Here is a 21,935-nt window from a genome sequence, read left to right on the forward strand (position 1 = left end):
GAGACTAGAAGAACCAAGAGGGAATTCAAGAAAGGGTTGTTCTTGTGAGGTGTGTTTTCCACAAAGCTTGCATAAGTCTTGTTGCTTTGTCAAAAGAGTTGTGTCTTGTTGTTTTGCACATCTGTGCTGAGAAGAGTTTTTTATATATATATTATTTTTAATAGGCAGTTTGAGTGGTTGGGCTTGCTGTTGTGACTCAGCAAAGTAGATTCTGTGCTTCAGCCAGATAAGTCTTCTCCAGAACTGATTTTGTCCATTATTAATAAGAAAGAAGGAAAAAGAGTGGTTTTCCAGCAGGGTGATATGCTGTAGCTCAGATACTTGACGATTCTGTAAACACTAGGGCTTAGTTTCCTTGTCTGGAGAGACCTTAACGTTATCTGATCAGCATGGAAATGTGAAGTCTCTGGGTTAAATGGACAGAGCTTCTCTGCTGATGTCCTGTCTTGGCTGGTCAGTGATCTAAGAGGCTGTGTTGCCAGTTTTCCTGGCGGTATCCATAATGTATTGACAGGAATGGCTGGATAGGAGCCTGCATTTTTTAATTTCAGTGTTTGTAGAGATAGAATGGCTTGTTTCCTTTCTAAGTGAGAGTCTCTGAGTCTTTCAGCTTTACTTCCTTTTAACTTCCATTTCCTTGATCAAATACTGCCTGTATCATCTGAAAGTCTGGGCACCGTGCAACACAGCAAGAAAGCTAGTATTGCTGAAGATAAGAGCAGTGTTTTTAGGAGGCTGCATCCAACACAGAGAACACAAATGCGCACTCAGCCCGGTTTCAGTAAGCTCTGCTGAACCAAGGGGACTGAGGGGGGTAAGGACACGGAACTGATGCTACCAGCCGTTCCAGTGCTAAGGGAAAATGATACCGTTTTGTGGTCTTGAGCCTTGGTAGATTGTAGGTAAGGAGTCCTTTCTTGTGGGATTACCCCCAGTGAAAGGGAAAAGATTTTTCTTTCATATAAACTTTCATTATATAGAATAATTAAGCGAGATGCATTGAATCATTTTCATACTCCACTTGAAGTGGAGTATTACTTTAGCTTTACATGAATTTCAAAGAATCTATCTGCGCCAGCTTGAAACTGAAGGCATCAATTGCGTTTTTCTCCGACAGACCACGCTAATACCAGGTGTATGATTCCAGCACTGAATGACATATGTTATACAACCATTTGCTTTGTGTTTAATGCTTGGCTAATAGTTGGCTTCCAGAAAAAATGCATGCCTGTACCTAAGGGCTCCTTCCTGTTGGCTGTTGAGTGAGGAAACCCTGTATACAAAGCAAAAGCAGGAGCTGGAAAAAGACCCAAGTGAAGGTTTAGAAGGTGTCATTTAGATGTAACTGGAATTTTCTCTGTTCACAGGCTTGGAGGGGCAATGAGCAGGATGACTGGATTCCTCGCACCTATCAGGATTTGGAAGGTCTACCTTGCATTGTTATTCTAACTGGCAAAGACCCTCTGGGAGAAACTTTCCCCAGGTGCTGTCTTTACTCTTGCAGAATGATTGTGCCCTGACGTGTTTAGATAAGTTGGGGGGTGGATAAGTGGTTTGGTACCATCTAGCTATTCTTTCACAAAAAAGTGTGTTTTAGAAGAATTTATTTGGGAACAGTTTAAAATTTTGGAATGTGTAGTTTGTGAAAAGTAAAGCTACTATGTGGGTCAAGGAATGTCTGTGCAGAGTACCAAGGAGCCTAACGTATGTGATGAATATTTAAAAATAATTTTAGATTTTATTATTTTATATATATATATACACACACATATATAGTTACTAGATACTGGCTAATAAAATTGTTCATAAATATTTAATAAACAATTAAGATAGGGAGTATTCTTCAAAGTCACAGAAAACAACACTTCCTTTTTTCTTGGGCTGGGTTTTCTAGGTCATTGAAATACTGTGATCTTCGACTAATTGACTCAAGCTATTTAACTCGGACTGCCTTAGAGCAAGAAGTAGGCCTGGCATGCTGCTACGTCTCCAAGGAGGCAATTCGAGGGCCTATTGTAGCTCTTCACCTTAGTGAGAAGGAGCATGAGAAGGCTAATGGTAGTGAGAATGACTCTGATGAGCTGTTGATAGACTTGGACCGACCCCAGAGTAATAGCAGTGCTGTCACTGGAACCTCAGGTCAGTTATTCTGCTGTTGGTCTGAAAAACAAGTCTTTGTTTCTGCATCATTGGGAGTTGAATGCAAACACTGAGATGTTTAGTCAAACATGAGTTGCTTAGATGTATCCTGCTGCAGTCTAGGCATTGAAATATTAGTAACACATTCTTTCCACAGCGAGCAATTGCCTACAGTTAAAAGGGGATGGTGTTGCAATGGAAGGATGGTATGCCATAGCTATGGGTCCCTCGTGAATTTCATTTTTAAACTTACATTTCACATTTCTTGTTAGTTTTGTCCAGTGGATTCTGAAAAGATTTTAAAAATCAGAGAAGAAGTGGATAGTATAAAATTTTAGGAATAGAAAGATGCTCTGTAACTGCAGGGGTAGCTATGGGTGAGGATGGATATTTGCCTCCTTGCCAACACCAACAGAATGCCTCTTCAGGCAACAGTGGAGCCTCATCTTCCACCAAGTTTTCCCTTCCTTGCATTCCTTGGGCACTTCTGAGTCCTTCCCTTTGTTTCACTATGAGTTTGAAGTATTGGAAGAGCTGAACTGGATCTTTGCCATGCACCAAATCTTCCCATACACTAACTAAACCTGACTGGTATGGAGGAGGGAGATTAGCCCAGTTCACATTAAAGTTGCAGTGAAATGAATGCTTTATTCTCCATAGAAAGGAAGGTCAAAATGATCTGTGTATATAGCGGTGTGTTATACCTGAATTTCAGAAGGTTGTACCATCAAATTCCAAATCCCAGATGGGAAATGATAGTTAACATAGAGACTTGGATTGGGACACTTGTGCTTGGGCTCTGATCCCTAGCTGAAGGGCCATTGCCTCTCCAGCAAGAGAGACAGATGGATGTTAATAATTTCTATGGAGAAAAACCGACCTAAGCCACAGCAGCACACATTGAACAGAAGTATTTGTATGTAAAGATTGTCTCATAGAGCAAATAAGTTCATGATTTTCTGATGTCAGTCAGTGTCTGATCATTGCCTGCTCTTTGTTTCCCCAGGTTCTCTGGCTGACAACGGCGTGAGCTCCTCAAGTGCTGCAGACAAATCTCAGAAGCAAGCACCATCAATTAACTTTCAGACTGTGGTGCACAGCTCAGTAGATGACGGAACTTACCCCAGCTTCACAGCCGGAGAGACCTTGAAACAGGAATGCGACTCCCTGGGTAACCAGATGGCGAGCAGCACCACTTCAAAACTACCATCACTGTCTTCAGTCTCCCAGACGTTTCAGTGGCCTGCCCATTCGGCCAAAGACAGCAAGGCCCTCCGTGCTGCACTGCCGCGCATCGTCATCCTGTCCAAAGCTGCCTACTGTCTCCTGAGCTCGCAGAAAAGTGGGAATTTGCTTTCCTCCTCTTCCCTCCTGCCTCATGCTGATGTGTCTTGGCTGAGCTCTCTGAGGCCTCTGCTTCACAAGAACATGAACAGTGAAGAGCAGTCTCTTTACTACAGGCAGTGGACAACAGCCCGACAGCACCACGCAGACTTCAGCAATCAGGGTGAGGCATCTGGCTCAAGGAGTTTTCACCCCAGGCGGCTGCTTTTGACAGGACCACCACAAGTAAGAGAACAGTTCCTTCCTCTTGCCTTATTAGCAGGATGAGAGGACTGGTGATGAGAACTGCAGATTGTGCACTAAAGGCGCCCTGCAAGGTTGCACACAGGGATATGTTTCGAGGTCAAAAATCAGTCAAATTTTAAGGTTAAGACCATCTTGGAAGCACTAAGGACAGGAAAGGTGATGCTGTATATCATGTTTTAGCCTAAGTGAAATACATGGTGCTGGGCATAAAATTGCCATGGTCATATCAATAGAGAAGCAGTTATCATTGCCAATCTCCCTGCGTACAAAAGCAACACAGGCTGCGGGCCGGGTTGTGCTCACAGGTCAATTTTGTAACGCTATTTGGCATAATGAGGAATATTACATCTTGTTATGTTTTCAGGCAGAGCTAGAATGGGTTAAGCCCAAGGGCATTTATCTGAAACGTATCCTCCCTTTGTATTAGTCTGAGTTGGGATTTGGACTTTTTTCCATCTCTGGCTCAGGTGGGAAAGACTGGCTCATACTTGCAGTTCCTGAGGATTCTGTTCCGCATGCTGATTCGATTGCTGGAAGTAGATGTGTATGATGAAGAAGAGATTAATGCCAGTAAGTATTTAGTAGTCATTCTTAATATGCATTATAAAGAGCCTCTGTTATGTATTATTCAAGTGACAAATTTTTAGGCTCATGGAAAGACTATAAATTAAACCTACCACTTGTCCTGTCCATTAGTGTGTAACTAGACTTACTGTAGATATCTGTATATATTTAAATATTGGTTAATAAAACCATAAATTTTATATTGAGCTTAGCTTAGAAGTATTAAATGTATTTTTGGATCAATATGTTCAGATACCACTAAAATGAAAGTGAACACAAAACTGTAAATGGGCAACATCTGCCCATGTTATCTCTCCTTGCTAGTTTTTAAGCAGACAGAACATTTAAGATCATTTTGTTTCTGGCCGAAACATCACTATTATTTATGTTTATGTACAAATTTAATACCAATTTTCATTAAGACTGCCTTCTGTCTGCTGTTTACAGTTGTTACACTGAGGAAAAAGGGGAGCAGGAGTGGATTTGTGCTCATTTGCCAGGTTGCACAGATCCGTTAACTGCTGTGGCAGAACTTTGCTTGCAGAAGCACAAATCCTTTTAAAAATTAGTCCTCTTCAGGGTGTTCTTTACATAACTGTGGTTTTGTAGTGAAGATAACTCTGTGGTGCATAGATCTCATGACCATTAGACTGGCATCCTGAAAATGTAGTTGTCAAACCTTTGAAAAGGCTAATCTGCATTTCTGTTCAGAAAGTGTTGTTAAGTGAAAAAAAAAATAATCTTTTGATTTGGAGCATTGGGGGCTGTTATTCTCTTATTATATGAACTGAAGTACCCCAGAAATATAGGATGAAATATAAAAATTTAAGAGAAGTTCTGCATCATGCCATCTGGCCTGTTGTGATTACAGCAATATGTCACACCCCTGCCAGGAATGCATGGAACTCCATAAGAAGAGCAGTTTGGGGTTGGGGGGGGGGGGGTGGGTTTGGTTGTGGCTTTTTTGCTCCCACTACTTCTATTGGAATGCTTTTCCAGAGCCATAGTGTTCAGATGATTGAAAATATTTTTATTCTCCAGCCCAAAGATGTTCCTGTCCCAATTACAAACATTCTTTTTAAGACCAAAGAAAATACTGATCTAAATGAAAATACTTTTTCTCTTCTTTAATGTTTACTTCTGTGGTGTAGTCAGGCAGCAATCTTACCCGCTCTGTGTTCATCTGGGTAGCCTAGGTCGTTTTACAGGATCCTCACAAATTACAGGCTCTTTATTCTCCTTATTGGTTTAGTAGCTCTTCCCGCACATCTATATTCAATTTACCCTTCTGGTACATGGGTAACCAGAACTGAATGTGGTATTCTGCAAGTTGTTTAACCAATCTAGTGTACAACGGCTTGTGTATTCCCCCACCCACGCTGAAAGTCCCATGACTGATGAAACCTGTGATTGTACTGGTCTTTTCCATTCTCCCATTTCACTGGCACTGATAGGTACCTTGTACTTGTGGGTTCCTCAGCAACAAAGTCATTTCCAGTCAAGGCGGTCCCAGCCTGCTGCAGAAATGTTATTCCTTGATTGTACATATGACTCGTATTTTTTCTGTTAAATATCACCCAGTTTCTGTCATTACAGTTTTTAAGGGCACTGAATTCTTTCTGGATGATCATCGATCCCTTCTCCATATTGACAGTGACTCTTAGAGTGTGCCACCAGCAAACTTAAGCCAATATGGGTTTTTTTCAGTTGGTGACATTAGTGAAAATATTCAACAGTATGCCCCTTTACTGATCTTTTAACTTCATTGGTAATCTCAATCTGCCTTAATGTTTACAATGTTACATGCTGCCATCTTCTGTTTAATCAATTTTTTAAATTTAAAGATCATTCACTCTCTCCATTTTCTTCAGCTGTATTAATAATTTGTTATATAGTATCATATCAAATACTTAGGTCCAGAAGGATAAGATGTGTTGCGTTTCCTTTGTTGAGAGAAATAGATATATCATAGCTGTGTACTAAAAGTAAGACAGGATTCCTTTGGTCAACCCATGTTGCATTTTCTTACATTTTTCATTGACTTCAACATCTTTAATTATTTTCTTCACCCTCCCCAGATTTTGAATATTACCAAGGTCAAAGTAATGACCCCAGAGCTCTGTAGACTACTGTGTCTCCTCTTAAATGGTGATTAATATATGTGCTATGCTTGCACTGAAATCAGTCTCCTACCTGATTTCACATACCTGTTCTTTCAGAAAACTGGTGTGGAGATTATTCTTTCTCTCTGTTTTGAGTGTGTATCAAGCTTTCAGGGTTTTATTTCCATCTTGGCTTATAGTAAACCTTTTATTTCCTTGAAAACATAATTGTCAAAATAAAAAGGTAATGAAAAAATGATTTTGATTTATATAACTGAGGTGATATAGCAACAAAAATTATTTGCTTTCATGAACTTTTCTGAGGTCTACCTCAGCCTGACATTTGGCAAAGCTTATTTTGTCTCACACTTGTTGACATCTAAGACAAAACTTAATTCACAGGTGAGATTTTCCATTCCTCATGGACTTAGTTCGTTCTTAGTGTCCTTTTGATGTAGTCCCTCTGAAGCCCCTTCCTCCCGGTGTTCTTATTTTCCTTGGTATGCTGGTTAGTGGTTGTTTGGCAACTGCAATTCTAAGGAGTCCAAGTCTCATTCATAGGCAAGTCCCTGGTTTTCTCCGACCAGCTGACTTACAGAGCAAGCTTTCTCAGAATTTATCTGTATGGATAAACTAACACGCCTCACCTGACTGGTGGCATATGTTAATTTGAGCATAACATGGTGCCGGTGAGGTTAGTGACCACTAACTGCTTCTGGCTCACATCCTATTGCATCAGTCAGCGCAGGGAGAGCATGTGCTTGTCTGTAGACCCAACCTTAATTTCATCTGAGTTTGCTTTTCTAAAATCAGTAAAACCCAGTTAAACATCTACTTTTGTGTGTTCTTCCAGCTCATTTTAAACTGAATTGACTCATGTTCAAGCTGCAGTCCAAGGCTGTTTTGTTTGGCCACTGCTTTCTAATGTTCCCATTACTTAAACTTGATTTTCTACTTTATAGATTTACCTCAGCTGGATCAAAGCAAAGAAGTTCTAGTTGATCCTTGCTGGCCACATCCCATTCTGTAACAGGAGTGTCTTTTACTGCCTTTATCATGTACCACCAGCTACTGGTTCATAAATCTATACAGCCTCTTTCTCCTTGCTTTCATCCTTCTACCTTCGGATGCTTTTGCTTCTCATTTACCCAGTGCTCCTCATTTGAACATAGAGAGGCTCGAGACTACACCTGTATCTTCTGCACAGATAGGACTATTCATTCAAGCAGTTTATGCTTAAACCAGAGTGAATGATAGCTGAGCAGCTTGATGAGGGTCAGAGGAGAAAAATATTGATGAGGCTACTTTGTCTGGACACAGTTCCTAAAGAATTGCAATTTCTTTGAAATGGCTTTGTGTGGATTATAATTTCAATTTTGGTAATATTTATGATGTTTAGATGTGTCTCTGTGTGTGTGCACCTGTGTGAGTTCCTGTACAATTGTAAATCGGCAAACATCACGTAAACATCATTCAGTGGGTATCTGGTACTGCTTACCTGAAGTGTGTTGTTGCAGATCATACAGAAAACAGTGAAATTACTCAGTCTACCAATGACCACTGGCCAGACATTGAGATCTTCAGCAAAATGTCTTTTGACCTGAGTGTACATGACCCCAAGTACAGAACTATAAGTCCTGTATACACAGAACAACTTTCAAGAGTGAAACAAGGTAAGTAGATTGTAGAGATTTTAGGATTACTTTCCTGCAAAGAAACAGTTTTTATTGGATCAGCTGAATACATGAGTTCACAAGAGCCTTTCATCTCCAAAATGACATGGAACAAAACAATTTGTGTGTTCTTTACAACTGTTACTGGGATCACAGTCTCTGGTTTTTTAACACTCATAAAATTTCTGTTACTTCTTTTCTTTGTGCACAGAAACAAGCAAAGAAACAAAATCAGAGGAACCTAAGAAAAGGGAGACTGTGTCTATGATGTTGACTAAATACGCAGCTTACAATACGTTCCATCACTGTGAGCAGTGCCATCAGTATATGGACATTAATCCTGCCGCGCAGGTTGGTGTCAAGGTCCCAGGGTAAACTGTATCCTTGATTTTTCTGTGGTCTCTCCAGGCGTATCACTCTGGTCTCAGGACTCAGGCTTTCACCTTCCCTGAGATGGAATTGTTTAATTCTTCCATTCTCAGGGGAGATAATGAGCTACAGACCCTGGAGCACCAACTGTGTCTGCTGTGTTCTGCGTGAGCAGTTCTCCTCTCCAGCTGCCTCTGACAAGGGGTGAATGTTGTGACTAGTTGTGTCAAGCCAAAGCATTATTCAGCCTGCCCAGAGGGTTCGCAGTATCTCATGGGAGAGGACTGTAAAATTAAGAGAGATGCTTGTCTTACCTAAATGCCAGCCATCCACGCCTGTGATGGGAGACTGGAAGGCCTACTTCTTCCTCCCTTTGTATGTAACTGTGCATGCTTCTCAGCAGTAGCTTACAAGTCACTGGGCAAAAATGATCATTTTAAACTGTTTAGTTAAAAAACTTCTAATCTCTGAAACAAACAGTTATGCTCACAGGAGACTGACAGATAAGATTATTCCTGGTTAATAGCTCGGACGTTATTTCTTAACTACCGCCACCAACAGTTTACTTGGAAGTTTCTTATCTCAAATCCTTCTTTCTTTGCTTGCTAATCTTTTCCAACAGCTTGCTATTAAGCTGTCACAGCGTAGACACACTGACCTGGCAATGTACGATGTCAGTTACCTTGGAGCAGCACCAGCAGGTCTGATTTAAACCTCATGCTTCATTAAGTGTGTTGACACAAGCAAGTCTCCCAAAGGACATCTGTAGTTCCCTCCACTCATCTTTGTGCATGTGGTCAAACATAACAAGTACTAATAAATATAAACATCTACTTGTACGTGCAAGTGTGAGTTGTGTATATAGAATTATGATAACTGAACTCAGAAATTGTACATTGACGTGGGAGTCATTGGATAGCAGGCGTTATGAAGGGAGAGAGCTTCTTAAATGCTTTAACAGAACCTAAATAAGGCCTCTTTCATTTTTCAGCTTTACTTAGGCTAATTAATTCTTTAGTAAAGATTATAAAAACCAGATTACTAAGAGTAAATTATTTGACCTTGTAGTAAGATAGATGCTTCTGTAAGATGAAATCCTATCAGATACGTAGGCACTTTGTATACACTTACACAGTTCAGTGAAGTGCTGTGCAAAGTCAAGCTCACCCAAATTCTTCATGGCCTTGTTAATGGCATGGTCTGCTTTGGTCACCTAGCTGCTTGGAAGAGTATTGCCACAGGAAAAATACCTTACTAGTGCAGCCATGCTGCTGCTGAGGTGTCTGAATGGCAGTGCACTCTGCTGTGGAGGCACAGCCACATGCTCCACTGCTCTTTGAATCTTTTGGGAAAATTTATGTGGGCAGTTTGTTTCCTAGTATACGTATTTTTCACTTCTTGTAAATATTCATAAATAATTTCCCACTCAAATGGACTTCAGAAGAGTCCATTTTGGCCAAAGATCATTACTGGTACAGAAAACTGATTCTTTTAATAGCAAGGCCAGTTACATGCCTAAGTAATGGGGCTTATGGTAGAGGAAAATGTGACTATAATAGAGTTAACTTCAGTTACTGAAAGATAATGTTTTGGATGTTCTTCTCTGATGGCTTCCAGTATTGTGACTATGAGAGCAGGTTGCCAAGTACTGCTTATGTGTTACCTGCTTGCAAATCTTTTTTTTTTTTGTGTATACAGATGTCTGACTCCACTCTGCATGCCTTCACATTTTCATCCTCAATGCTAGGAGAAGAGGTTCAACTGTATTTTATAATCCCCAAGTCCAAAGAGAACCATTTTGTCTTCAGCAAGCAGGGAAAACATCTAGAAAGCATGCGCCTCCCACTCGTTTCTGACAAGGTGCGTGTGCTGCTCTTATCCATATGCTGAATGGAGTCAACTTGACATACATTTGCAAATTAACGGTAGTTGGCTGGATTTTTTTCACTTTTCTTTTTGTTTTAAGGTCCTATTTTTTTCTCTTTTCTTTTCTTTTTGTTTTAAGGTTCTTTGCATAATTCTTGCCTGACTGTCCTTAGAACTGGAGTTTTTGAGGACAATCATCTCTTTTTGTGTTCCTAGTGTCCAGTTCATATGCGTTGCAATGATCAATAACCTTAAAATCCAGTATAAACAATAAATAAATAAAAATCCATATCAGGAATAACCTGCTTTTTTTCCTAATGTTGCCAAAATACCTCCTTTTCAGCAGAATTTGAATGCAGTCAAGAGTCCTATCTTCACTCCATCAAGTGGACGTCATGAACATGGCCTCTTGAACCTCTACCATGCTATGGAAGGCATCAGCCACCTTCACCTCCTTGTAGTCAAAGAGTATGAAATGCAACTCTACCGTAAATACTGGCCCAATCACATCATGCTTGTCCTGCCAGGCATGTTCAACAACGCTGGCGTTGGTAAGAAACACCATCAATGCATTGCTGTGAAGATATCAAAATCCATATTGGACAATGTGGATCGTGTTGTTAAAGGAAACATTGCAGCAGATTGGCTTTAAAAAAAAAAAAAAAAAAAAAATTAACTTTTTTATTTAGCCAAAGCTAAATATAACTGCAGCCAAACACTGGGGGCTTGAACTTTGGACTTCATTTTCATGGATACTGAGGTTTTCCTGCAAGAAGTTTTCAGTAGCTTCAGTTTTAGAATCTCAGCCCCTTCTTGGTTTAAGTTATTAATGACCACACAGTCAGTCGTGTTTGGCAGAGTCTCTTAAAAGGTCCAGTCTTCTTGGTATCTACCTTTTAGATTTACTTACACAAAAAAAGGGCATGCTGATTTCTTTTTAAACTAAGATGTTAGGAGCATTAAGTTCACAAAGAGTAATGACTGCAGATGTTCATGTAGCCTTTCTCTCAGAGGAGAGAGTGGTAAAGCCTAATAAAGATCTCTGTATGTCTTTTTTACGGTATTTTCTCAGGTGCTGCCAGGTTTCTTATTAAGGAACTTTCCTACCACAATCTAGAACTGGAACGAAACCGCTTGGAGGAACTAGGAGTCAAGCGCCAGTGCGTGTGGCCGTTCATCGTGGTCATGGATGACTCCTGTGTTTTGTGGAACATGCACAGTGTCCATGAACAGTCGAGGTAAGTAACCATCCGGCGCTGGGGTCCCTGCACTGATCCAGCACAGACAGCAGCATGCCTGTAACTTAAGCTCATCTCTAGCATCTGACAGGGTATGAAAGACCAGACAACTGGAAAAGTTGGGCAACTGGAGCTGCTGGTGAATTACTCAAAATATTCTTAAGCAAAGGCAGCTTTCAGCAGTGGCTTTGATGTAGTAACATCAGGCTACCTGTCCAAAGGGCCTCACAGATGTGATTCACTCAATTATTATGCAGATAGCCCAGGAACCGCACACTTAGACATTAGATATATTGTCTAAAATGCAAAGAATCAGCTTTTTCATTCAGAGCTGTAGGAAGGCTATAGATTTGTCTTGTTGACCACCAACATCCAGCCTCCTGCTGTTGAACACTTCCACCTGGTTCTACACTTAAATCTGTTTCCCGCAGTCAAACTTCTGCTTGTGCTTGTTCTTTGGCTAAAGCCAGTCTTGCTTTTAGTGACTGATTTATTTCTCAATGTTACTTCCCCAATTTGTTTTGATTCAGTTTATGTTTCTCATTGAAAACAGTTTATTATAGGAACTTTAGCTTTTTAGAAGGCATTAAACTCTTTCCCTTCTCAGCGCTTATCCTGTCCATTATGGAGAAAACAGCCTTCCAGAAATGGTGTGTAAGGCAATTCCTTTCCCTTTCTAAATTGCTGTATAAGACCCTATTCTGCTGAAAGGCCTATTTTCTTATAGGGGCTAAATTGATGGGATAAGATTAGTTGGCTGTTGTTTAAAAAGTCTGCATTTATGTATACATTTTTACAGCATCTAGAGTAAACACTCTAAATAATGGAATTTCTTGAACCTTTGTATACACATATATGTGTGTATATATATACACAGTGTATGTTATATAAAAATAATAAGCTATGTTTGTATTTTGTGTATGATCATGTTTTGCAGCCAGTCCCTGGAGCCTGGAGGTTCCAGCAAGAATGTGTCTCTGAAAAGCGTCCTCCAACACATTGAAGCCACCCCCAAAATTGTTCATTATGCAATACTGGGTGTTCAGAAATGGAACAGCAAGCTGAATGCCAGGAAAGCAAAGACTCCATTCTCCAGGTGCCACGTGCGTGATTTTATACTGCTCAACATAGACCTGACCCAGAATGTGCAATATGATCTAAACAGGTAGGCGAGATATATGCGTGTGTGTGTGTGTATATATATGTATGGTAAAGTAATAAACTGGCATGATAAGAATCTTGTCACCATATTTCTGAATGATGTTGAGATAAATGGAAAGATCCTGTCTAAGGTAATGAGTGCACAATCCCAAAAATAAAACACAGTGTGATATACGTTGCATCTGAATGAATATGGCATCAAAATAAGCTTACCATCAGCCTTTTCAGTCCTCTGTAGTCCTGAAAGAAGAAACTTCAGGAGACAAAAGTATCCAGGAGACCAAAAACAGAAGAAACCAACCACAATTACATCAGTCACAGGAAAAGTGTGGAGCTTCCAGAGAGCCTCTGTAAGAGGCAGGAATCAGTTGCATGACAGAACAAGACTGTAGGAAATGGTTGAACCATTGCTATGTCAAGTGCTATGAGGAGACTTTCCTTGTGCTTCCTTCAGTCAGCTGTCCTCTCTGTTGCCGCTTGGGTTTGCGATAAAAACAGAGGCATAAATAACTTTCCACTATTTCCTTCCTTTTTTCCCCCTCCTCACCTAACTCCATCCTAAAGCATTTGCAATAAAGCACTGTTACCACGGGGCTTTACTGCTAGTTCTTATCACGGACTGAAGCAATATCCAGTTCCCTCCCTTCCTGGCCAAATGAGTTCAGAGTAAACCCTGTCTCTGCTATCCACAGACTGGCCCTGGGGCATCCCACCCTGCTGTTTTAAGGGATCCCATGTATTTGAGTGAGGAATTGTAGCCTGTCAGTGCAAGCTGGAGTCTGGTGTGGCTTCAAGAGCTCTTGATTTCAGATTCTTTGGCTGGTTGAATCATAAGATGGGAATCAGGCCACAGAAGTGAGCAGTTCCATCATAAATAGCGCAGGATAAATGTTACTTCTCAGATGCTTTGTGTCCCACAGCCAAATATTTGTCCAAGCCGTGTTTATCCCCTGATTCCAGTTCATTTAAAAATGTCATATAGAACTGGCTTGTTCAGAAATTGAGGTTGGTCACTGCAGAGCTTATAAAAAATTAACTAAAAGGGAAGGAAAAAAAGAAAAAAGGAAAGGGTGGGGAGGAAATGATTGATGCCGATACATGACGAGGATGAGAGGACTAGTCAGACTTGGTATGGGGAAGAGGCATACAGACGGACTGAAAAGCGGAGACTTGTTTGGCCTTAAAATGGCCAGAAGTGATTTCCTACACTGGGAATTGAGGAGTTGAAGGAATGAGTCTTCAGAGCTGTGCAGAGAATCTGTATAGGCACTGTATCAGACGGTCTCCAGAAATCTCTGCTGAGCCTGTTCCAATGCCTTTCAGCAGCAGGTGTGCGAGTGCTCGCTCACACGCGGCAGGCACAGCTGCTTTAGTAATCTTGTGTTTAATGTCCAGGTATTTCTGTGAAGATGTAGATTTTAATCTGCGGACGAACAGCAGCGGCCTGCTTATCTGCCGCTTCAACAACTTCAGCGTTATGAAGAAACATATTCAGGTTGGAGGACAAAAGGACTTTATCGTTAAGCCAAAAATCATGGTGAGCGTGGCTCTGTGCTCTGTCATATCTGAAGGGTAAAATCAGGACCTGTTTTCCCCCGGAAAAAATGAATTCTCTGGCCTTTTAGATTCGTTTTGTGCTTATTTGGCATCTGACATTCATGGCTTACTCCATGGTAGAGCTGCCATATCAGAAATAGAAAATAATATATAACAGAAATAGAAAATAATATTTTCCTAATTATAAATTACTTACAATAATCCTCCTAATCTATGGGAATGGAAAAACTTTGGTCTAGGTATGCACTGGTGTGTCTGACAGTGGAAGAACTGGCAGACATACACTCTGATTGAAAGCAGGCAAGTCGTACTGGACCCAGTTGTAAAAATTTTTACACAGCCAGTAGCTTCCAGTGTTTGCTGGTTTGTGATGGCTTTCAGTCCCTGCACTTGCCGACAAAAAGAGACCTGAGGAAAGGCACTGAAAACTGGAACCTTCTGAAATCCACCCAGGAAATCCGAGTATTTATACAAATGGTGTGAGGATACCAAATATTTTATACAGAGTATGTTATACCTGTGCCAGCTTTAAATGGAGGTGTATTTCAATGAGTTGGTTTTAATCTTACAGCTTGTGTTCTTGGTGGTTTGGAACACCTCCCACACCATCCCTCTTTTAAAAATTCACCTCCGTATTTCAGATTTAACTGACTAAACCCTGGATTTGAGTATTTTGGGAGGTCATCTTCTGAATTTTCCTTTTCTTGTGGTTGCAGTGGAATCTGTAGTGATGGATTGGCCTATGAAAAAACTCCATAGAAAACATCTTCTGTGGATGACTCCACACAAGGAGGATGTAATTTCCTATACTGTCCAGAAGCAAGGCAGGATGAAGGGTGTTGTGACAATCTGAACTCCTGATTTTTGCATCCCTTCTTTAGGCAAGCAGATACCCACAGAAGTACCTAGCAACCACAGAACAAGTCATTTGTTTATTTCTGTGCTACGGTGCGAGTGGGGATTTTTGATTCTTCCACCCAGCTTTCTCTTCCTGCCCTGTCATGGTGATCCCTTCCCCAGTTAAAGGGACTCCTGCAGAGAACATACACTGAGTAGATGAGTTAAAAGGGGCTCCCCTTGGTTTCATTGCAGGTTTCGGACAGCCTGGCACCAATAATGCCTCTTCAGTACGTCTGTGCCCCTGACAGTGAGCATACATTGTTGGCAGCCCCATCTCAGTTCCTCCTGGAGAAATTCCTTCAACATGCGACGTACAAACTCTTCCCAAAGGCCGTTCATAACTTCAGGAACCCGGTATTGGCCATTGACTGCTACCTGAACATCGGGCTCGAGGTACGCAGTATTTGCAGGGATAAGGGGACGAGTAAATGCAAACCTTTGCTAAAACGCCTTTTTTGTGTTGAAAACCCTTTCTTTTATGAGCCCTCAGCATCAAGGGTAGCGTTTGAAGATTTTGGTCTCAGTGAAACTGTTGTTAGAGCTAAAGGACCAGCTCCACTGGAAGAGCTGGTGGTAAAGCCTCCTAGCTGGCTGGTGTGGGTAGAGACCAGAGGTCTGTGACGGATTGATGTGATTTGCAAAGGAATTTGACAATGTCTGTCTGAAATAGTATTTTGTATGAAGCAAAAACCCCAAAGTGATGCCATTCTTGGAAGGACTTGGTGTGCTCCATAGTCTGTACAGATACTGGGCACAAAATGTTTTAGATCACTGTCCTGTCATACAGCTTTTTATTATCTGTGTTTGATTTGTCCTTGCAACAAACTTGTTTTGGCTATATGACCCTCATCTGGTGGCTTGCTTCACTGATGGAGAAAGCTCGTCCTTTGTAACGCAGCTCTCATTTTAGATTCTTTTCTTTTTTACAGACCTGGGTTTCTAGGGTAACTGGGTTTTTGCAAGTATGTCTTAGTTGTCTGTGGGTAGGGGGATCAGAATTTTTGTACCCATTGGTCAGTTTGAACTGGGTCTGGAGCAGGGTGAAAGTCTAACAAGGATTTTGTTCTTACAAATTTTATGGAGGTCAGTGGCCAGATAGAGAAGAAATCCTTTGATATAGAACAGCCATCACAGCGCTGAAACACAGGAGAGCCCCAGTACCGGGAACCACTTAGCTGATGCTTGTGTTCAGCTCAAGCTTCAGCAGTTTCAGTACTTCTGGAATTGCTTACTGTGCTTGACAAATGCATCCTTATTAGAAAAACCTAAATAATCTTCACAGTCATTACAAGCATAAGTAGTTCATAGAGAAGCAGAAAATCAAACTGAGTTACGGAGAGCCCTAAAATAATGTATTGTAGACTTGGTGACCAAATCTGAATCTAGACATTTCTCCTGTGTGTTATTTCCTAGGGGAAATTTGCTCAGTACTGCATTCTTGTTGGATTGTGTATTTACTAGCACCAGCTGACTCACCTGTTACGACTAAATTATATTCCATTCCACTTAAAATCCTACTTGGACATTTTCTAACACAGAAGTGCTTCCTTCCTTTTCCCTTTCTGTTCCAGGTGGCCATATGCTATATTAGCTCCCGCCCGCACTCAGTCAATGTCAACTGTGAAGGGGTGTTCTTCAGCGGACTTCTGCTCTATCTCTGTGACTCCTTCGTTGGTGCGGACCTCCTGAAGCGGTTCAGGTTCCTGAAAGGTAATCTTACTGCTCTGCTGGGCATCCTTGGTGCTTTCCCGCCAAGTAATAGCGGGGAGGAAGAGGGAAAAGCAGAGGACTAACCAGCTTCCTTAAGCAGCTCCATTATTTTCACATTGCTGCCATTCTTTTCAAAAGAAATAGCTGGAGTGTTTCTTTTGGGAGTGTGTAAAACTTCTGTTCCTGTTGGTAATAACTGCAGGTAATTGAACCTTAGGCAAGCTTTGATAAATAATGTTCATTCCATTATTTTAAAGTGACATCAAATGGAAATAGGTGCAGGAACCCAGTGACGCATGGAAATCAGTCAGTGAATCGTGCAGTCAGCAACTTGAGAGTTTAGAGCATAGGTGTTACTGATGAAGATGAGAAATTGTGCTCTAGAAATCTGTCTGTAATGGCAATAAATCCTCAGTACTGTGGATCGGGGCAGCTCTTAGCTGTAGGATGATGGGGTCTACCCCCACCAGAACTTTATAACCTCATCAAAATCTTTCTTCATCTTTTTGTCTTAATACTAACAAATAGCAAACTCGTGGGTATTCAGTAATGCTAAAGTGTGTTACAGAGCTCCAGTGCATTGTGGTGGCACGGCTGAGCTGTTTCCCTCTTGTGCCAAGTGAGGGGATGGTGCACGTGCTGGGGTGCAGTGGGGGTGACCCTGAGCCAGTCCCATGAACCAGAGTTTGCTCCTGCACCTGCTTGGGCCTCCAGGGCAGGGGCAGTGCGAGAAGGCACAGCCATGGTGGGGACAGTGCTGCCATCACTGAGCCCCCAAGAGCTGATGTGGGCTGAACGCAGCCAAAGGGGCTGCTTTGTTTGTCTGGGCCAAGGGGTGGTTTCTTCACAAAACTGGGCAGTGGATGCCCGGTGGGAAGGGCCTTCCCCGGCTCAAGTCAAGCGGAGGAGGGATCTGAACCTGAATTTTCCACCTGTCGGGTGTGTGGGCTGGAGCACAGAACAGAGAGAGCCCCGAAGGTGTCCAGCTCTCTTGCTCATTAAATGACTACACGGTCTGGTAACACCGGGTGGAAGGAAGCTTGCAAGTCTGTCAAGCCAGAGAAATTAGGCGTTTGCTTACTTATTCCTCCTACAGTGCTTTACTTTACCAAGGGGCGCTCTCATACTTAAGAAAGTCACAGCAGATTTTCTTGAGAGTCAGTTGTGGGACTGGTTTAGCTTAGCAAAGTTTAATCATTGACCTTACACAAACCCAAATGTCCCATGAAACAAAAGAAACCTAGGCTTTATTTTTTGGGCATAATTATCAGTAGCAATTTAAGGATATTGGATTCAGGTTAATGTTCCCTCTGATGATGATACCAATGCCAGTCAGGCAGTGATATCCTGCGATGCAGAGCAGACCCCCACACCACGCTTGCTGCTCCCCATCCATGCCTCCCTGCAAACGGGCACATTTGCCTCTGTCCCAGGACTCACAGGACGGATCTGAGCCTAGGCTGGCCAGTTGTTGATAGATCCTTCTAGTGCTTCTCTTATCCTACCTAGCAGCAGAGATTTATTTAAAATATCTTGGGATAATGAATGAAGAAAATAGTTGTTATTGCACCCTGAGAATCTAATGTGCTTTTCAACTGAAGGTGCCACCCTGTGTGTCATATGTCAAGACAGAAGCTCGTTACGGCAGACAATAGTCCGGCTGGAGTTGGAGGATGAGTGGCAGTTCCGACTTCGGGATGAGTTTCAAACTGCTAACAGTAGTGATGACGAACCACTCTATTTTCTTACTGGACGCCATATATAAGCTTCGCTAAGACACCGCTAACAAAGGGAAAAAAAAAAAGAACATTTTTTTTTAAAAAAAGGTACAATCACTGTGGAGCAAAGTGCAACCAATATTTATCTAGACTGCTCTGAAGGATTCCCCTCAATTCTGAAGTAGCCTTTATTCCTAGGGGTAAAATTTACCACATCAGTTATGATTTAAAGGATCCTGGATTCCAGTTATTTTCACATCAGCCACAACTGCCACCACTCATCACACAGCCAATGAAGCTGTGGGATCTGGGAAGAGGACGTAATTTGGTTGAAGAAGAATCCTTTTTATATCCAGCTGAGCTAGGGGCAGAAGCTGCTCTCAGCAGCTGCTAGCTTGAATGTGTTACATGAAACGCAACCCAGTGGAATTTATTGAAGATATGTGGAGGAGAGCCCACCATGTCTCTTCAGCTCTGTGCTGTGGTACAGGAATACTCAGGGGTTTGAAACTACAATATAACATAGATATTTGTATTAAAAGGAATAGCATTGTTCTCTGTGCAGTGTTAGTTTAAAATTTGTAATTGTGTATGTATTGAAACTGTCTTTGGCAAAATTTCCACAGGTGTTCAAAGTTTACTACTTAAACCTGAACAAATCAGCAAATGCATGGCAGGCACTGCGCGCTCAGGTTCTCCCAGCCACCTTACTTCACCCCACCAGGCACCCCCTCCTCGACTCCAGGGCCAAAGCAAAAACCCTCTTGTAGATGCTCTCTCCTCAGTGAGAGACCAGGATAACTTGCCAGCACATCACCTTCAGTTTCTCACTCCCATCGCAGTTTTGAAAAACCTGTGGTCCACCCTCCGTTGCGTATGGCAATGCGTCCTGCTGTACGTCCGGGCCCTTTGGGGCGAGCCACATGCAACTTGCTCTCCACGGCCCCCTTCGCTCGACTCCAGCTGGCTGCAGAGCTGGGCTTAGGTCTGCCAAGTCATACCCTTCTGTGAAGCAATGTACCAAAAAAAATGCACAGGAGGGCAATGTACCAAAAAAAAGCACAGGAGGGCAATGCCACCTGAGCTGGAGCGGGGAGAAGCCGAAGGTGTTTTACGGTAGCTCCAAGGGAGAGCAGGGGAGCAGTCCCAGGGGAGACTGTCCAGAAGCAAAGGTCTTTTGAATGCGTCGCCTAACTCTGCCAGCCCTTTATTGTTTTGATTAACCCCTGTAAATATCGGTTGTAGCAGTAGTCGCACATTATTCTACTGACAAGCGTATTACTGATCCTTGTCGAGTCGTTTCAGAATTAACTCAGTGCAGTAGCATTTGGTTGTCAGGGTTAAATTGTAGTGGTACTCTCTCATACTCATGCAGTTAGCATGGGCTACTCCACTGAGGTTTCCATAAAAAAAAATATAAAATCACCTTCCTGCACATCGTGACCCCTTTATTAAAAAGAAAAATGCAGCACATTCTTAAAAACGATTCAGGAATGTCAGTTTACTCCCAAAAAAGCAATGAAATTAACAGGCGAAACAATGAAACTAATAGTTGGTGTGCAACTCGTTGGAGAAAGACCTGACAAAGCTGCATTTTTTTAACCCATAGTGTTAATTAAGCAACTTTATCTTGTGAAAAGAGATGTTTACAGATGAAAAAACATAATATATTCAACAGAGGCCAAAGGAAAATGGTTTGCATGTGTCTGTGTTAATGTAGCTTAACTCTGATGCTGTAAATTTAGCAAATTTCAGATGAACAACCCATTTCTGTAAATTTATTTTTTATTGTCCTTCAGACACAACCTGCCTTATCTAACACTTGGAAGAAGTAGGGGTATCAAAGATGCTTCTTGAAGGTTTTGATACACACCTGAATGTATTCCAGTAGTTCTGGTTTTGCCAGAAGGGCTGAAGGCCAGCCCTGAGTCTGCATGGTATAGAAGTTTCAGGTATTATGTTCAAAAATGGTTTCTTTTTTGTTTGTGTATTTGGTGTTTGCACTAAGTTCTTAAAATTCCAGGTGCTGAGACTACTATGAGGAGTTAGCCCTCTGGTGAAGCAGTGCAACATTGTCCTGAAGTTGAGAATGCAGTCAGAAAGTCAGCATGTTTGCCTGCCTTTGCCAACCAATAGTAAACCCCTTTCCTTAACTCTCTCCCGTGCAGAAGCCAGGAATTTTGGTAACACTGGCCGGAGCTCAAAAGGTGTAGGCCTGTCCCCCCGCACACTTTGCCTCCTGGGAAGGAGACCGTTATTGACATCTAGGTTATTGCTATTCCATTTTGGTTTTCAGCCTCACCGTCAAGGCCATTCTTATGAATGTATTAAATTGGCCAGCGTTCTATTTTTACCTGTAGATGTTCTTGTCTATTCACAGCTTAAATCTGAATGTAAACTAAGATTTGAAGAATCATATGCAGATGCTTTTTGCTTAACTTATGTAACTGCTTTTTGTGACTTTCGGAAGAGGGTTAAAAATGTTGCTTTCCTAGTGTAAAGTTTTCTTAGCCAAAAACTTGGTGAATTTAGCTTTGCTAGTCAGTCTACCTCATGTTATTGTTCATGAACTGAAACTGTCTGAAGTTGTGGCTATGGTATGTTTATAATGTGCTTTCATTAAATTTGAATATATTAAGTAAGTTACTGTTTACTGCCTCTCTCTTAACTGGCACTTCGCACAGGGGACGCCAGTTCTTTCTCTCCTCACACACAACAGCGCTTGCCCCTGCAAAACCCACCTCCTACTGCTAACGCCAGTCCCGCTCGTTAATTCCACGGCGTCAGTCAATGTGCTGCCAGCACCGGAGCCCTTCCAGGCCAGGCACTCACGAGCCAGGAGAGGAGCACCGTTCCCCCCAGAGCAGAGGGAGGAGGTGAGCAAGCTGGCACTGCCACGCGTTAGCCCCCAGGTACAAGCAGTTGAAAACCGCCCCTGGTCTGGCCGTGCTTCGGTTCGCCTGTGTAAGAGCTCCCTGCTCTCCCAGCCCCCCAGGGAGGAGCGCCTCACGATTTTCTGTGAACCTGCCCTTTACAGTCTGCTCACAGTCCCCTTCAAGAACTACACGTCGCAGCTTGGAAGTGACAGCTTCTACACCCAGAATACACCACCATTCAGCTAACTCCAGTCTTCAGTACCCCGAGTAACGTTTCAGAGGTGGCGTGAGTTCCTTGCTTTAGCTTTGGTCTAGAGCTAAGGACACCACGACGTAAAAAAGCGTAAACTAACTGCACATTGGTTCCAAAACTAAAACAAACAGTCAAGCTTAAATCTAAATCTCTCCCATATTATATTAGAGGGGAGCTGTTGGGAAACTGATCCCTGGGGCACGACACCAATGTGTTGTC

At 42.1% G+C, this 21,935-nt stretch overlaps 1 protein-coding gene across 15 annotated transcripts in view; it reads left to right on the forward strand.

The window, feature by feature from the left end:
- Positions 1-21,229, forward strand: part of GREB1L (GREB1 like retinoic acid receptor coactivator) — a 144,937-nt gene extending 123,708 nt beyond the window's left edge. For 13 of the 15 annotated variants that reach the window (XM_040586566.1, XM_040586565.1, XM_040586564.1 and 10 more), the window contains 14 exons: positions 1,368-1,483; positions 1,895-2,139; positions 3,146-3,708; positions 4,197-4,299; positions 7,913-8,068; positions 8,280-8,419; positions 10,136-10,297; positions 10,647-10,854; positions 11,376-11,541; positions 12,479-12,706; positions 14,098-14,239; positions 15,352-15,552; positions 16,731-16,869; positions 18,471-21,229. In XM_040586566.1, coding sequence (XP_040442500.1) covers positions 1,368-1,483; positions 1,895-2,139; positions 3,146-3,708; positions 4,197-4,299; positions 7,913-8,068; positions 8,280-8,419; positions 10,136-10,297; positions 10,647-10,854; positions 11,376-11,541; positions 12,479-12,706; positions 14,098-14,239; positions 15,352-15,552; positions 16,731-16,869; positions 18,471-18,634 — 2,733 coding nt within the window. In that variant the 3' untranslated portion in view covers positions 18,635-21,229. The remainder of the gene's footprint in view (positions 1-1,367; positions 1,484-1,894; positions 2,140-3,145; positions 3,709-4,196; positions 4,300-7,912; positions 8,069-8,279; positions 8,420-10,135; positions 10,298-10,646; positions 10,855-11,375; positions 11,542-12,478; positions 12,707-14,097; positions 14,240-15,351; positions 15,553-16,730; positions 16,870-18,470) is intronic. The other 2 variants (XM_040586570.1, XM_040586577.1) reach the window with 1 other exon arrangement.
- Positions 21,230-21,935: the final 706 nt, after the last annotated feature.

This window comes from Falco naumanni, chromosome 3 (genome assembly GCF_017639655.2).
Source record: "Falco naumanni isolate bFalNau1 chromosome 3, bFalNau1.pat, whole genome shotgun sequence".
Lineage (NCBI taxonomy): Eukaryota > Metazoa > Chordata > Aves > Falconiformes > Falconidae > Falco > Falco naumanni.